At 46.4% G+C, this 17,685-nt stretch overlaps 1 protein-coding gene across 1 annotated transcript in view; it reads left to right on the top strand.

The window, feature by feature from the left end:
* Positions 1 to 678: 678 nt before the first annotated feature.
* The window catches only part of LOC137528151 (sialic acid-binding lectin-like), a 41,588-nt gene continuing 24,581 nt past the window's right edge, over positions 679 to 17,685 (top strand). The window contains exons 1-2 of the mRNA XM_068249421.1: positions 679 to 727; positions 814 to 854. Of these exons, the coding sequence (XP_068105522.1) occupies positions 679 to 727; positions 814 to 854 (90 nt within the window). The remainder of the gene's footprint in view (positions 728 to 813; positions 855 to 17,685) is intronic.

Raw genomic sequence — 17,685 nt, 5'->3', positions numbered from 1 at the left:
TCAGGGCCCCTCTGGCCCAAGGGCCCCGATGCGGTCGCTACCTCTGCACCCCCTATTGCTACGCCCCTGAGTGTAAAACCAACGGTTTAATATAAAAAAAGGAATATTGCACTCACAAGCGGAGAAGAATCATAGGCATATCAGTACGGGTAAAGTCCCCGGGCGACTGCTCTGCAAGATGCCGTCCAGAATCCAATTCTCACGCTCGCGTCCCTCCTCACGCTTCCTACTTCTTTGCCAGTCACGAGTGCCGTAGCTCCGTCCTATGCACTTCGTCACCTAGTGACTCATCAGGGGCTGACGGCACTCACTGGACCGGCTGGATTAATACGTAACTAACTCCTCCCCTTGCAGCGCGCTGTATATTCTTTATTAAAAAAGTCTAAAAATATAAAAAAAAATAAAAAAAATATTGTTTTACATAAAAACGTATATTTTGGCTATATCCAGCGCCCTTTTTTCCAGGCGCCCTTTTTGTATGTATGCCTGGCAAATTCTTATGGATACCTTTACAACAGCTCTAACCATGGGACTTTTTTGGAGATGCAAATAGTATAAAGTATTTTAGTATGGGTCAGGGCACTCTAACCAGGCACTTCAGTAACCTTGACATAAGTTAATAGACAACCTATTAGTAGATTTTGAATTTACAGAACGTAAAAAAAAAAACCTATAAAGATGATAGACCAGTGCAGGGAATTCTGCAGAGCTACAGTGAAACATCTTGGTAAGAAGAACTTATTCTTGTTATCTTCTTAGTCTTTACATTTGGTATATGGTGAATAAGTATTTGATAATGATGTCTCTGTTTAGGATTACTGTGGTACGGCTGTATTTATCTGCACAAGAAGACGGTAAGTAAGGCTAGGTCCACACTTGTCTGTTGCAGATCGTATCCATTTCAAAAGGATCCGATTTGTTTGTTTTTTTCATCCGTTTTATGCTTTTGTAATGTATTTGCAGCATATGTTTCCACTCTGTGCAAAGGTATGCCTTGGCTGAAGGGGGGGGGGGGCGGGGGGCTGGCAGTGGGCCGAACTGGAGGGTGAAGCAGCAGGCGGCGGAGAGGAGAGTCGCCCCCCCCCCCCCTCACCTGGGTCCCCCGTCCCCGCACCCCTAGAGCTATTGGCGCAAATTTTTTTTAAATGTAGCAGCGAGCAGGGACGCTTACTTTCCTCTCTTGCATTCCACTGCTCGCCACTTGACTTTCTGCAGTGCCGCCCTCTATACTTCCGAGGGTGGCATTGCAGGAAGTGACGCGGCGAGCAGGGGAAGTGAAGAAAGAGAAAGTAATCTTCCTACTTGCTGCTACATTTTTATACTTTTTGCGCAAATAGCTGGAGGAGGAGCGGGGACAGGGGATCCAGGTGAGGGGGGGCGACCCCCCTCCCCACCGCCTGCTGCCACCCCCGTCCTGGCTGCTCCCCCCTCTAGCTTATACCTGAGAACACCTGAGGGGTGCAGGCAGTAGGCAATCCAGGGGCCTGATTCAGTAAGCAGTGCTAACTGTTAGCATGCTTCTGAAAAGTCCATTATCACGCCTAAACTCAGTGTTCGCGTGATAATGAACACTCGCGCGCAAAGTCCGTCGCACAAAACTGGAGATCTGGGGCTTGATTCAGTAAACAGTGCTAACCTACTTAGCACACCTAAAGACTTTAGGCGTGTTAACCAGGGTGCTAAGTAGGTTAGCACCGTTTTTTCAAATCACCCTGCGCACATAGCAGGCCACATGGAGTGGGACCTTAACGGCGCACCATGCGCCGTTAAGGTCGAACCACATGCGACATTATAGGCGTATCGGGTGCCCGTTATCGTCGCACCACGATGCGACGCTGCGCGTACCGCGCTATGCGCTTGCAAAGTTTAGCGCGACGGACTTTGCGCACGGGGTGATTTGAAAGAAACGGTGCTAACCTACTTAGCACCCTAGTTAACTCGCCTAAAGTCTTTAGGCGTGCTAAGTAGGTTAGCACCGTTTACTGAATCAAGCCCCAGATCTCCCTCTGTGTCTATGTAGAGGGGGATCCGTTTTTGCATTGCCTGCCACTACCCCTCTGTGTATCCAAATCTATGTGCAGTCCGTGAAGTCCCGACAAGTCCAGACCCTGCATTCAGTTTTTCAAAACGGATCCCCCAGAACGCACACGGATCCGTTTTGAAACTAAATGAAGACTGCTGCTATTTTTAACATTTGTATCCATGACTCTGTTTTTGATCCGGGCCAAAAAACAGATACGTTTTTTAAATAAGTGTGAACCTACTCTAAGTTTAACCTCCTTGCCGGTCTAATTCTCCCCGGCAAGGAGGAGGCGCAGCACTTTTTTTTAATTTATTTTTTTCCCAAATCATGTAGCGAACCCAGGGCTCGCTACATGATAGCCGCTGAGCGGCGGCATCCCCCCACCCACTCCGATCGCCTTCGGCGATCAGAGTAAGCAGGAAATCCCGTTCAGAACGGGATTTCCTGCTGGGCTTCCCCGGTTGCCATGGCGACCGGGCGGGATGACGTCACCGACGTCATGGACGTCGGGATGTCACAGGGAATCCCGATCCGCCCCTCAGCGCTGCCTGGCACTGACTGGCCAGGCTGCGCAGGGGTCTGGGGCGCGGCTCGGCGCGGTGGGTAGCGGCGGATCGGCGACGAGCGGCGGCGATCGAATGTTACAAGCAGCTAGCAAAGTGCTAGCTGCTTGTAACAAAAAAAAAATATGCAAATCGGCCCAGCGGGGCCTGAGAAATCCTCCTGCGCAGGTTACCCCGAGCTGAGCTCGGGATAACCGGCAAGGAGGTTAAATAATGTTTTCAGTATTTCAACAACGAGAAAAGCTGATTAATCGTTTATCACCAAAAAATGGATATTTACTTAAAAGGACAAATTAAGTGAGAGGTATGTGGAGAATGCCATATTTATTTTCTTTTAAACAATACCATTTGCCTGGCAGCCCTTCTGATCTATTTGGCTGCATTAGTGTCTGAATCACACCAGAAACAAGCATGCAGCTAATCTTGTCAGATCTGATAATAATGTCAGAAACACCTGATCTGCTGCATGCTTGTTCAGGGTCTATGGCTAAAAGTATTAGATGCAGAGGATTAGCAAGATAGCCAGGCATCTGATATTGCTGAAAAGGAAATAAATATGGCATTCTCCATATTCCTCTCACTTCAATTGTCATTTAACCACTTCGCATTCCGAGTTTTTTTTTCCCTTTGGGCTGGTTTCACACCAGGACGTTGCGTTTTAGGGGACGTTAAGGTCGCATAACGTGCCCCTAACGCAACGCCTGGTGCTCTCTGACGTGGACGTCAGAGTGAGCCGCGTTGTGCAGCTCAGTCCGTGATGCCGTGATGCGCACTTTTGGACGCATGCGGAATCACGTGGTCCCGCCCGGCCAATCGCCGCACAGAGCGGCCGCTCCAGGAAGTAAACACTGCACGTCACTGAGTGCAGTGAATATTAATTAGCCATGTGCACAGCCGCTCTCCGCTCCTCCCCAACTTTACTGAGCATGCGCAAGCAGTCTAACGCGGCTCTGCCGCGTGTAAAGTACTGCATGCAGTACGTTGTCTTATGGCGCAGCGTTACACTGTAACGCAACGTGGGCACTGTGAACAGCCCATTGATTTTTCATTGCTGTGCGGTGGGGTGTGTTACAGGCTGCTCTAACGTGCGCCTGTAACGTCCCACTGTGAAACCAGCCTTAAGATTCCTTACAATTTTGGCATTTAAGGTGTCACTAACTGATACAGCAATAACTTTATTATTACTTATGCCATCAAAGTGATACACGTGTTTTTTTTTCAGGACAATCCAATTCTTTGGGTGACATTTGTTTTCAAGAATTATTTAATTTTGCAGGGATTTTACGGGGGAAATATAGGCATAATATTTTACTGCTCACAAATTTCACATGACAAGTGCCACAGTTATAATACATTTCAAAATATATTACCGGGTACTTGTTTTTTCCCAGTTAATTTGATACCTTACATGCCATATTTCATCAAAAGTTGGGAATGTGGCGTACCATTATCGCCAGCTTGTGTGTCTGTGGCGATTGGATCTGATTGCTATTGCGCACAGTTTGAGGCCCCTAGTGCTGTACAGATACATTGCACAGCAACTCTTATGTATAATGTTGGGTCCCAGAGCTGTCGCCCTAGCGATCGTGTGCGATCCCTATGGCTGGCAGCCATTAGAGGTGTCCACTAATCTTAGGGCTAAGTATAGGTGACACAAAGTTAGTTAGGTAGGAATTAATATTTTACTTGGGGGGGAGAGAAACACATTATAATTTAACGGTGACACTGTCACTTTAATACTTTTTTTTTTTTTTTTTTAACTGTTGAACTTTTTTTTTCTTGTTTTCATGAATGAGTACTGCTATTAGCAGCAGTCGTTCACTATTAAATAAAGGCACGTGCACACGCACAACTGGAGTGTGCACCAATACGTGGCAGCGATTTAACTGCAGAACGTGAATTGCACGTCCTGGAATGCTCAGGAAGGCCAATTAAGACGTGAAATTCACATCCTTGCATCTTATTCTTAAGAGGTTAAAAATAATACCTGAACTCTTGGACAGGACAGAAGGAAAACATAGAGAAATGTACCCTGTATGTATTTAGAGAGTTTAGCCTGTCTACCATGTTTCCCCGAAAATAAGACACTGTCTTAATTTTTGCTCCAAAAGATGTGCTAGGGCTTATTTTCAGAGGATGCCTTATTTTTGGAGGAAACACTGGTAGTTTTCCTATACAAAATGTATATACTGCATGCCATGCTGAAACACAAGCAGCATGCACAGAGCTTGTGGTTTGCAGAAATTGGCTCTCACTTACAAAAAATGGATTCTGCTGATCATGTGGGTAATGCTGGGAATACACGGTTCATTTTTGAGTCATTTAGATGGCTCAATAGATATTTTCCGACATGTCTGATCTCCCGTTCGATTGTTTCGCCGCTCAATTTCTGATAGAAGTGAATGGAAAAAGATAAGAAAAACGAGCGGAAGATAAGAGAATCAACTGCAGGATTGAGCGGCAAAAATGATCGAGCGGAGAATCGAGCGCCAGAAACGAACCGTGTATTCCCAGCATAAGAGTCTATTTCTTGCAGGCAGAGAACTCTGTCAGGCTCCCCAGAGCTATGATAGGATAAGCTGTGTGTCCTGGGAAGAGGTGAAGTGCTGCTGATTCTTATCACGACAGATCAGGAGGGCTGGCTCCAACAAAAAAACAAATTGCCTGACACATATACAGGACTGTAGAACTCACATTATACTGCTGCTCTCCTGTATCCAGGCTTTGTATTGAGCGTGACTTGCTGGTGTCATGGTTGCTGCTGCTAGATAGGGCTTACATCTTATATTTCAAACATGCTAGGAATTCCTGCTAGGGCTTATTCTCAGGGGATGTCTTACTTTAGGGGAAACACGATAAGTCCCCCTCATCTGCAACTAATCACAAGTGTGATATGATCTCTCTCAGCTGTGTCAGCTGGCCGCCTCAGCAGAGCAGCTACTTTGTAAACAGAGGCGGTTAACGCTATGTCTGCTTCCATGAAAGCAGGAAGTAGACACACTCCAGATTTATTGCAGGATTTGTATCAGCTGTTACAAGAATATGTTTTTCTTTAACCACTTCTGGACCAGGCTGATTGAAATCTGCATCCTGTTTGAGATCTGGTATTACTGCAAGGGCTTAGATTTCAATCTCCATGCCGCACACACCTGCCGCTACCACCGATCATGCCGCTCTCCCATCGCTGCAGCCCACTCGCCCTGCCGTCTCACGGAGCTCTGCTGTCATAGCGACTGCAGGGCGAGTGGGCTTCAGCAACGGGAGAGTGACGCGAAAGGCAAGAGCGACAGGTCCATGTGGCATGACATCAAAGAGCTATGGGGGATGTCTGGGGGACCCCGATGGACCCTGGGGCAACTGCCCCCTTGGCCTTTATTGTAGTGCCAGCCTTGACCTCCTCCCGACTGGCCAACCTCCCAATGAGCTGCAGTTCCACCATGTGAGCACCGAATTGTAGCATGCTGACAGGTGCAGAGAGCACATACAAGCGTTCTTCAGCATGTATTACCTTTCATCCTCTAGTGAACAGTGCAGCTTCTGAACAGGCCACTAGAGCTACATGCTGGCTGTAGTGAGCCTGGAGCTCTATTGGCCAGTTAAGAAAGCTGCACGGTCACTAGACGATGCAAGCTGGAGCAAGGAATCCATGCTGAAGCACTCTTGTACTTGCACTCTGCCTACAGGGTCCTCCCTGCACGTGTCACCCATGATATATCACCTGCGGATTGGCTGACCACACTTTACACAAAAACTTTGCAAAAAGTACGCCTAACCATCTAGGTATAGGTACAGTGACCAGATTTTTCTTGTCTCAACCTGGGACAGAGGGGGGTGCCGCCCAAAAATGGGCGTGTCCATGACCACGGTTAGAAAATGGGCGTGCCCATGACATGGTGTGGGCGGAGAAAACTGTAATGTAACTCTGAGGCAATGGGCCAGAGTTTCCTCCCAAAACACAGATAGACAATGTGACCCTAGAGGTAATTAGGCAATGTTCCACAAACTCATAAGAAAGCAGTGTTCCCACAATGATGTGGTGAAATGGGAGATTTGCATCATGGATGTCAGACCATGACATGACTATGTCATGCCATGGTCTTACTATGTCCGCTATTTCCTCTTTCATGTCCTCTCGCTTCTTAAAACTTAATATGAATAAAACTGAACTAATAGTCATCCCTGTCCACCTCTTTGCCTAATATTACAATAAATGTTAACAACACGTCTATAACTTCAGTTCCCAAAGCACGATGCTTAGGGGTAATATTTGATTCTTCTCCCTCATTTACTCCTCACATTAACTCCCTAACCCGCTCCTGCCATCTCCAACTCAAAAACATAGCACGTATCCGACCTTTTCTCTCCCATGACACAACCAAAATGTTAGTACATGCTCTTATTATATCTCGATTGGACTATTGCAATATATTGCTTGGTGGACTTCCAACTAACAGACTAGCACCGCTCAATTCTGTACTGAACTCTGCTGCTCGACTTATTCATCTCTCCTCTCACTCTTCCTATGCTGCTCCTCTCCGTTAAGCTCTTCACTGGCTACCAATTAACGAGAGGATTCAGTTCAAACTCTTAACCCTAACCTACAAAGCTCTCCACAATCTCCCCTGTACATCACCTCACTAGTCTCCAGATACCAACCCAACCGCAATCTCAGATCTGCACACGAGCTTCTTCTATCCTCTTCTACAATTACCTCCTAACATTTACGTATATGTTACGGCCAGAACCCGAAGTGTGGCCACTTTGCGTTCTGGCCGGCCACTTCGGGTTCTGGCCGGCCAATGTGCGAAATGGCCGCTGCGCTGCGGCCAATGTTAGAAATGGAATGTTTCCCTCGGAAGATTAATGTGTTTTCTGGCCGTCTCTGGCCAAATGTAGCAAAAGTTAGGTAATTAAATGAAATTAAGCCGGCGGCTTCCGTTCTCTCTCCTCCCCCCTGCCTCCTCTCCTCCCCAATACTAGCAGCCGGATGGGGGGGGAGACGTGTGTCCCCCAGAGTCGTTCGTCGCGGCAGGCAATCCTGACATTCCTGCAGAGCGGGTGCTGGCAGAAGCGATGTCTGCAGCCTCCCCGCTCTGCTTCCCTGCAGCCACGAATGACTCTGGGGGGTTCCCCCCCCCCCCCGCAGCGCCCATAGGAGAAAGAGAGAGAGAGGCAGGGGGAGGAGAGATAGCTGAAGCCGGCGGCAATTTCATTAACTAAACTAACTTTTGCTACATTTGGCCAGAGACGGCCAGAAAACACATTGATCTTCCGAGGGAAACATTCCATTTCTGGCAGCGCAGCGGCCAGTTCGCACATTGGCCAGCCAGAACCCGAAGTGGCCGGCCAGAAGGCGAAGTGGCCACACTTCGGGTTCTAACCGTAACATATACAAGACTTCTCACGTGCCTCACCCCTCCTCGGGAATGCCCTTCCACAGCACATCCGCCACTCTCCCACCTTTGAAATCTTTAAACGCTCCCTCAAAACCCACCTTTTCCGACAAGCATATTTTCTAGTTTAGGCCATGCACCCACTTAATAACCTAATTACGCACTGCCTGTACATATACTGTATACTAACCCACCTCTTGTTTCCACCCCATTCATTTAGATTGTATGCTTGCAAGGGCAGGGCTCTCACCCTTTTGTGTCATGGAATGTTACTAATTTAATTGCTTGCACTCTGTTAGACATTTATACATTTTAGTCATCATGTTAAATCAAATTGTAATCAGCAGTGCTGTATTGTGTATCAGTGTTCATATTTGATGTATATCATTGTCTGTATCATTATGTATCCCTTGTTTGTTTTCTTACATTGTACAGCACCACGGAATATGTTGGCGCTTTATAATTAAATAATAATAATATGTATTCTGTAAAGTGCTGTAGAAGATGCAAGTGCCACATAAATACATAATAGTGATATGGCGGGACATTGGACTTTGACTATGGCTGGGATTAGATTGTGAACTCTGCCAAGGACATGACTACATTCTCTGTAAAGTGCTGCCTCAGATGCCAGTGCTATATAAATACATAATAATATCGTAGGACATTAGACTATGACTATGGTGGGATTAAATTGTGCGCAAAGCTGCTGATGCTATAGAATTAGCATATCAGTTAATAATCATGAGCCCCCAAAATGCCAAATGCTGCAACAATAACCCCAAAGTTTCAAATGCAGTCTCATCAAATAATAACTGCAGCAACCGTTACCTCTGATACATGAATAGCAATAACCGTTACCTCCAACAAATGAAATGCAACTATCGTTACCTCTGAGACATGAAATTCAGCAGAAAACGATTACTCCGACTCCGCAAACGGTAAATGAGGCACACATTACCTCATGCGGCCACAGAGTCTCACACCTTGGACACCCAGCGGCCAAAAGTGGGACATAACCTGGGACACATTGCAACCTGGGACAGGGGACACTGAACCGGGGAATCTCCCTGATTTACATTCTGACATTTACCACATGGAGACATTTTTACTACTGGCAGGTGATGTCAGTGGAAGGAGATGCTGCTTACTTTTTTTTGGGCAGTTGGAAACAGCTGTAAACAGCTGCTATGTCCCACAATGCAATGAGGTTCACAGACAGGAAATAGTCAGGACCATGGTCCTGACATCACACTGTGGGAGGACTTTCACCACAATATCAGCCATACAGAGCCCCCTGATGATCTGTTTGTGAAAAGGAAAAGATTTCTTGTGGAAAAGGGGGTATCAGCTACTGATTGGGATGAAGTTCAATCCTTGGTCACGATTTCTCTTTGACAAAGCGCAAATCTAAAATCTCTAAATGCGCAGGTAAAAGCGCTTTAACCCCCCTGGCGGTCTATTAAAAACCGCCAGGGGGCAGCGCGGCCCGCTACATGATAGCCACTGCGCAGCGGCATCCCCCTACCCTCTTCAATCGCCTCCTGCGATCAGGAAGTCCCGTTCCTGGAGCTGCGTGTAGCAAAAAAAAATTATGTAAATCGGCCCAGCAGGGCCTGAGCAGCACCCTCCGGCGGCTTACCCCGTGTCACACACGGGGTTACCGCCAAGGAGGTTAAAAAGCATTCACAAAAGCACTCGGCGTTTGCGATTGTGATGGCAATTTATAATGTGAACAAGGCCTAAGATAAGTCAGTTTGTATTACATTTTAAATTGTACAGGTTTTTTTTTCTATGCTATAGTAGTCGACTCATTTAACTGATCCAACAAAACTGGGATGGATTCCTTCTAATAACCTCTTTGCTATTAAGTGACAAGACTGTAGCCTGCTCCTGATCGAGAACAAGATTGATTTTTAGATTACTACCGCACAAAATCGATCCCGTTCTCGATTGTGAGCAGATTGGACATACCGAAAATGAGCAATTTGACCTGTCAATCTGACGGGAAATAGAATTGTATGTACCAGGGATTTTGCTTAATTTTATCCCTATCCTCATAATCCTAATCCTTATTCTAAACCTATACAAAATATATGTATGTGCTCCTGGATACAGTATCTCTATTCACAATCGATTGCAATGTCTGTGGTGCGCCCTTTACAAACAATCTGGTGAGCAATTGAACAGAATGAATAGAGCAGTGCTCAGGGTCTAATGTCCAAGTTACCAACAATGGTGTAAATCTGATACATCCAATAGTAATCTTTTGCCTGCTTCCAGATTCCTCATACACCAAGGATGCAACTCTCCAAGTCACCAGCACAGCATATGCAAAAGATAAGAGAGAAGACAACCAATAGCGTAACTCTGTATTTTTGTCAGAAAAACCACTATCCTCTATCACCGTTCAAAGTGAACAGTTCACCCGGTGTGAGCAGGACACTCCCCCAAAATGCCCGCACTCACCCATCCTATAGCAGGTAAGAACAGTGGCGTTCCTACCATTGGGTGCAGGGGGCGTGGCGCCCCGGGTGACTGACAGCCAGGGGGGTGTCGCCACAACCCCCCACAGTTGCAGAGCATGAGCCAGGAGGTGCTTCTATCAATGAAAGGGATCTATAATCCCTTTCATTGATCGCTGGGCTAACAGCCGACGGTGGGAGCGCGCACGGGAGCCCCCGCGGGAGCGGCCGCGGAGGTGTGCGCAGCCCAACTGGATGAGAATGTTCGTCCAGTTGGGCTTAAAGAGAATCTGTATTGTTAAAATCACACAAAAGTAAACATACCAGTGCGTTAGGGGACATCTCCTATTACCCTCTGTCACAATTTCGCCGCTCCCCGCCGCATTAAAAGTGGTTAAAAACAGTTTTAAAAAGTTTGTTTATAAACAAACAAAATGGCCACCAAAACAGGAAGTAGGTTGATGTACAGCATGTCCACACATACAAAATACATCCATACACAAGCAGGCTGTATACACCCTTCCTTTTGAATCTCAAGAGATCATTTGTGTGTTTCTTTCCCCCTTCTGCTCTCATGCACTCAAGTTTCAGGCTGCTCTTTTCTTCCTGCAAACAGCTTTGCCCTTGTCTGAATTTCCTCAGTATGTGAAAGCCCAGCCAGCTCAGAGGACACTTTATCCAGCTTGTAAAAGATACGAGAGCAGAGAGAAGCTGCACTAATCTAAATATCACACAGGCAGTGTGCAGAGAGGGGCCTGAAAGGGGGAGTTCATAGCAGAACCACAACACTGAAGAACTTGGCAGCCTTCCAGACACAGGCCGACAAGTCTGACAGGGGAAAGATACATTGATTTATTACAGAGACTGTGATAGCAGAAAGTGCTGCAGTTAGCCAGAACACATTAGAATAGCTTTTGGAACTTGTAGGATGATAAAAAACAGGATGCAATTTTTGTTACGGAGTCTCTTTAAGTGGTTAATTATTTATATTGCATTTATTAATAAAAGACTTCTAAAAGTCATTTATTGATTTCTCAGCCCACCTAATATTCAGCCACACAGAACATATCCTAGCTTTTTGAAGAGTCGCTGCTACTGTTCATAGCTAGATAAAATAGAGTGTGTTTTAACCCTTTTGTCCGCAGGTCTTCGAATCAGTTAAAGTGGGCCCTCTGCCCTGCTGCAGAGGTGGTGGCAGTTTTACACCCTGAAATTGTGTGTTATTTGTGTTACTGTAACTCACAAGCTCCCCTCTAGCCTGTCTGCTGCCAAAATTCCAACGGTTTCAGCTTATCGATTGCGTCCACAAGATTGTATGGTCTGTGTGCTGAAACCGATTGGAAGGCATTGTGCGCTCTGGCCACCAGAAGGCGTGTGACACCTGTGCTTTGGCCTCTATCACCATTCATAGAGAACAGTTCACCCGGTGTGAGCAGGACACTCCCCCAAAATGCCCGCACTCACCCAACTGTCCTCCTATAGTATCCGGAGGTAAGAATGATGGCTTAGTGGGGGATGAGCGTCAAGTCCCCAGGTGAGCACTCGCACTAGCTCTGCGTCAAATTCACGCTCATCAGCCCCTGATGAAACAGACTGCTGATGTAACATGTAGGGCGGAGCTACATCAGACACAATCAGGAGTAGACAGTGTGAGAAATAGCGGGACCGCCGCCGCCGCGCTGGGCAGCATGGCGGCGGCCTCCGCTTCCCAGCCGGCTGACTCCGTCACTCATGCGAAGCAGCCGGCACACTCTGCTAGGGACACCGCCGCCGCGACTGGCGACACGGCGGCGGGTCTCGCATGGCGGCAGGCGCATCTCAGTCCGCAAGCAAACGCGGACCCGGGGCCTGGCCTCTCCATTGCTCAGAGGCAAAGGGCCGCACGCGCGTGCGCGAAGAGGCAGGACTTTTACCTCCTACGTAGGAGGGTCAGCTGACTCACTAGTCAGCTGACCTCAGGAGGTGTCCTGATTGGTTGGGGCTCTGGGGCGGCGCTGAGTAGCTCTCTAGCTACAAATACAACTTGCCTGTCAGTAGCAAGTTGTCTGCTGTCGTGAATACACTGTTGTGTTAGCGCTCAGACCTTAGTGCAGTGCCCTGGTGTTGATACTAAGGTTTTCACACCTAGCTTAGGAATATTATTGTATATTGATCTGTGTTTTGACTCTGGCTATCCCTGACTACTCTATCTCTTGCTGATCTTGTACCTTTGCCTATCTGATCCTTGTTGCCGACCTATGCCCGTTTGCCGATTGCTCTTCTGTCTTCCGCTCCTGTATCGCTGCCGTCATCTCTGTTGCCGAACCCTTGCCTGTCTGACCTTCTCCCTTCAGTGGAACGTCTCCCACTGGAGGGTTATCTCTGAGGCTTGCCTCTCCGAGACGCCTGCCCCAAGCAGACGATTACTGCTGGGGGTCGAGATTCCTCACTCAGCCTGGTTAGAGGATCTCACTCACGGGGTTCCCATTCAGAGGTAACCACACCTCTGAGGAATTACTGTGAGGTGGATATTTCCACACTTCTGTGATATTACTGTCTTTATTGTGTTACTTTTGCTGAGGTGCCCAGAGGTTAGCAATATATCTGTATTATTGGTGATACTGCAGATCACCAATAATCAGATCCTCTCTGTGTGCTAACATCGATCATGACAGACGGGAGGCAGAGAGGCGGGAATTTGAAGCAGAGCCAGTGCGAGCGGTCACCTGTGGACCTGACACTCTGTTACACAATACGCTTACCCAAGCACTGCCTTTGTCAGGGCATTATTTTAACTTACTTTGTATAATAAAACAACAGTTTTACGCTATGAAAGGTTTTTTTTAGTTTTTTCTAGTACGTGAAGATTAAGCCTGCAGAAAGTTGATCTAGACATGTCCCCCACTAAGCCATCATTCTTACCCAATGGCATACCTAGGGCATTTGACACCCATTGCTGGGTATTAAAAGACACCCCCCCCCCCCCACCATAAAAAAAAAAGTGCGCCGCAGGTTATAGCCGCACCATTTTTTGCTAGCTACCCATACTGAGGCCAACTTTAGGGGGGGAGCCTACACCTGGCCTACACAGTGTTTTTTTTTTATGGCAGCCGGGGGCTTTCTTTTAATACACAGCAATGGGTGTCAAATGCCCTAGGTACGCCACTGGGTAAGAATGATGGCTTAGTGGGGGACATGTCTAGATCAAATTTCTGCAGACTTAATCTTCACGTACTAGAAAAAACTAAAAAAAACCTTTCATAGCGTAAAACCGCTGTTTTATTATAAAAAGTAAGTTAAAACAATGCCCTGACAAAGGCAGTGCTTGGGTAAGCGTATTGTGTAACAGAGTGTCAGGTCCACAGGTGACCGCTCGCACTAGCGCGCTTCAAATTCCCGCCTCTCTGCCTCCCGCCTACTCCTGATTGTGTCTGATGTAGCTCCGCCCTACATGTTACATCAGCAGTCTGACTCATCAGGGGCTGATGAGCGGGAATTTGACGCGGAGCTAGTGCGAGTGCTCACCTGGGGACTTGACGCTCATCCCCCACTAAGCCATCATTCTTACCTCCGGATACTATAGGAGGACAGCTGGGTGAGTGTCCTGCTCACACCGGGTGAACTGTTCTCTATGAATGGTGATAGAGGCCAAAGCACAGGTGTCACACGCCTTCTGGTGGCCAGACCGCACAATGCCTTCCAATCGGTTTCAGCACACAGACCATACAATTTTGTGTATGCAATCGATAAGCTGAAACCGTTGGAATTTTGGCTGCAGACAGGCTAGGGGGGAGCTTGTGAGTTACAGTAAAAGTGGCCACTAACGGTCCAATTTCTAGCAAAAAATCGTTTGAGCGATCAGAAATTCTGATCGTATTGGTTGTAAATAATCTCCATTGGTCGACACAATCGTTTATGAACGAGTGAAAAAAAGTGTCGTCCGAATGAATTTTCGTTGAACCAAAATTTGGATTTTCTTGTTAGTTGTGATAGATAGGAAGCAAAGATTGGTTCGTTGATGGTGTAGTGAACGATGTATTACAATATTTCACTTCCGATCAGAATTTCTGATCGCTTGAACGATTTTTTGCTAGAAATTGGACCGTTGTTGACCACTAATGATCCGATCATTTTCATCCAATCTTACCAAATCTATGTAGTATTAGGGTAAATTGAGTGAATATACTGAACTAGCCGACCCGCGGCGTAGCATACGCCGCATAAGAGGGCAGGAAGGGGGTATTGGGCACAGCGGCGGGGAGGGGGGTTAGACCCCCCCTCAACTGGGTCCCCCATGTGTGCTCTACCTCCAGCTTAAGCTCCACAGGAACCCCCCCTCACCTGGGTCACCCATGTGCACTCCCCCTCCAGCTTAAGCTCAGCAGGAACCCCCCCCTCACCTGGCTCCCCCATGTGCACTCCCCCTCCAGCTTAAGCTCGGCAGGAACCCCCCTCACCTGGGTCCCCCATGTGTGCTCTACCTCCAGCTTAAGCTCAGCAGGAACCCCCCCTCACCTGGGTCCCCCATGTGCGCTCCCCCTCCTGCTTAAGCACAGTAGCAGCCGCCACTATTAGTAAGAGGCAGCGGGCGGGGATGACTCACCTCTTCCGTGTTCCATCGTGCGTTCCACTGTCGCCACTTCCTGCAATGCCGCACACTGTATTGGTGTAATTTGCCTTTTTAAGACAGAAGGAAATCTGCAATAATTCAGCTATAAGTGAACATTTGTGGTTACCCTCAATGCACTGCTACTAAATATGCAAATTACCCCTTTTCCCCTCTTGGTAAGCCAAGCAAGCATCCAGAGCCACTGGTGTATAGCAAGCATATAGCTTTAAATTTTACACAGTCATATCAAACCCACGTGTAGACAGCCTGTTTCAGACTTTTGGTCCTCATCAGTACATGGCAGGGATTGATACGGCTGTATGAGCTAGGGCTTGGACCAGTACAACAGAATAGCCAAGCAGCTCAGGGTGACCCAAACCACTCGTAATGTATAGGGGGATAAAAGGGACCAAAAAGCCCTCCTACTAAAAAAAGCAAAGCTTGGTGTAATTTGCCTTCCTAAAACAGAAGGAAATCTGCAATAATTCAGCTATAAGTGAACATTTGTGGTTACCTACAATGCACTGCTACTAAATATGCAAATAATTCCTTTTCACCCTTAGTAAGCCAAGCAAGCATCCAGAACCACTGGTGTACAGCAAGCCTATAGCTTTAAATTTTACACAGCCATATCAAACCCACATGTGACAGCCTGTTTCAGACTTTTGGTCCTCATCTGTAGCTGGAAAGGATTGCTATGGCTGTATGAGATAGGGCTTGGACCAGTACAACAGAGTAACCAAGCAGCTCAGGGTGACCCAAACCACTCAGAATGTACAGGATCTTCTAAAAAAATTAGCATATTGTGATAAAGTTCGTTATTTTCTGCAATGTACTGATAAACATTAGACTTTCATATATTTTAGATTCATTACACACAACTGAAGTAGTTCAAGCCTTTTATTGTTTTTCTTATTGATGATTTTGGCATACAGCTCATGAAAACTCAAATTTCCTATCTCAAAAAATTAGCATATTTCATCCGACCAATAAAAGAAAAGTGTTTTTGAAACAAAATAAGTCAACCTTCTAATAATTATGTTCAGTTATGCACTCAATACTTGGTCGGGAATCCTTTTGCAGAAATGACTGCTTCAAGAGAGACGCAAGAGAGACTGCTTCAAGAGAGAGCTTCAAGAGAGACGCAAGACCCAACACTCTGGATGAGCTTAAGGCCGCTATCTAAGCATCTTGGGCCTCCACAACACCTGAGCAGTGCCACAGGGTGATTGCCTCAATGCCACGCCGCATTGAAGCAGTCATTTCTGCAAAAGGATTTCCAACCAAGTATTGAGTGCATAACTGAACATAATTATTTGAAGGTTGACTTTTTTTGTTTCAAAAACACTTTTCTTTTATTGGTCGGATGAAATATGCTAATTTTTTGAGATAGGAAATTTGGGTTTTCATGAGCTTTATGCCAAAATCATCAATATTAAAACAATAAAAGGCTTGAACTACTTCAGTTGTGTGTATTTGAATCTAAAATATATGAAAGTCTAATTACAGAACATTACAGAAAATAACGAACTTTATCACAATATGCTAATTTTTTGAGAAGATCCTGTATAGGGGATAAACGAGACCAAAAATACCTCCTACTAAAAAAAGCAAAGCTTGGTATAATTTGCCTTCTTAAAACAGAAGAAAATCTGCAATAATTCAGCTATAAGTGAACATTTGTGATTACCCACAATGCACTGCTACTAAATATGCAAATTATTGCTTTTCACCCTTGGTAAGTCAAGCAAGCCTATTGCTTTAAGTTTTACACAGTCATGTCAAACCCACATGTGACTGCCTATTTCTGACATTTGATCCTCATCAGTGCATGCCAGGGATTGATAAGGCTGTATGAGATAGGGCTTGGACCAGTACAACAGAGTAACCAAGCAGACCAGTACAACAGAGTAACCAAGCAGCTCAGGGTGACCCAAACTACTAAGAATGTATAGGGGGATAAAAGAGACCAAAAAGCCATCCAACTAAAAAAAAATCAAAGCTTGGTGTAATTTTCCTTCTTAAAACAGAAGCAAATCTGCAATAATTCAGCTATAAGTGAACATTTGTGGTTACCCACAATGCACTACTACTGAATATGCAAATTATCCCTCTTTGCCCTTGGTTTGATATGACACTACTTCTTCTTCTTCTTGCTTGGACCAGCCCCTTCTTCTTGCTTGGACCGGCCCTGGGGGCAGGGCTCTACTTCTTCTTCTTGCTTGAAGGTTGAGGCACTTACTCTATTATATACAGTGGCGGCTCCAGGAAATTTTTTTAGGGGGTGCTATGCAGGTGCTGGACCAATTTCCGGGGGAGCTGACGACGGCAAAAAATGGGTGTGGCTACAACCTGCGGCGCGCGAAGCGCGCCGCTGCGAAAAAATGGGCGTGGTCATGACCGGATGAGGGCGGGGCTAACTGTAATTTAAAGTGAACCCAGGGTGAGAGTGATATGGTGGCTGCCATATTTATTTCCTTTTAAACAATACTAGTTGCCTGGCAGCCCTGCTGATCTATTTGGCTGTAGTAGTGAACTGAATTACACCAGAAACAAGCCATGCAGCTAATCTTGTCAGTTCTGACAATATTGTCAGAAACCCCTGACCTGCTTGACAATATTGTCAGAAACCCCTGACCTGCTGCATGCTTGT

This window comes from Hyperolius riggenbachi, chromosome 8, assembly GCF_040937935.1.
Source record: "Hyperolius riggenbachi isolate aHypRig1 chromosome 8, aHypRig1.pri, whole genome shotgun sequence".
NCBI classification, from domain to species: Eukaryota; Metazoa; Chordata; class Amphibia; order Anura; family Hyperoliidae; genus Hyperolius; species Hyperolius riggenbachi.
This window is presented reverse-complemented; position numbering and strand designations above follow the sequence as displayed.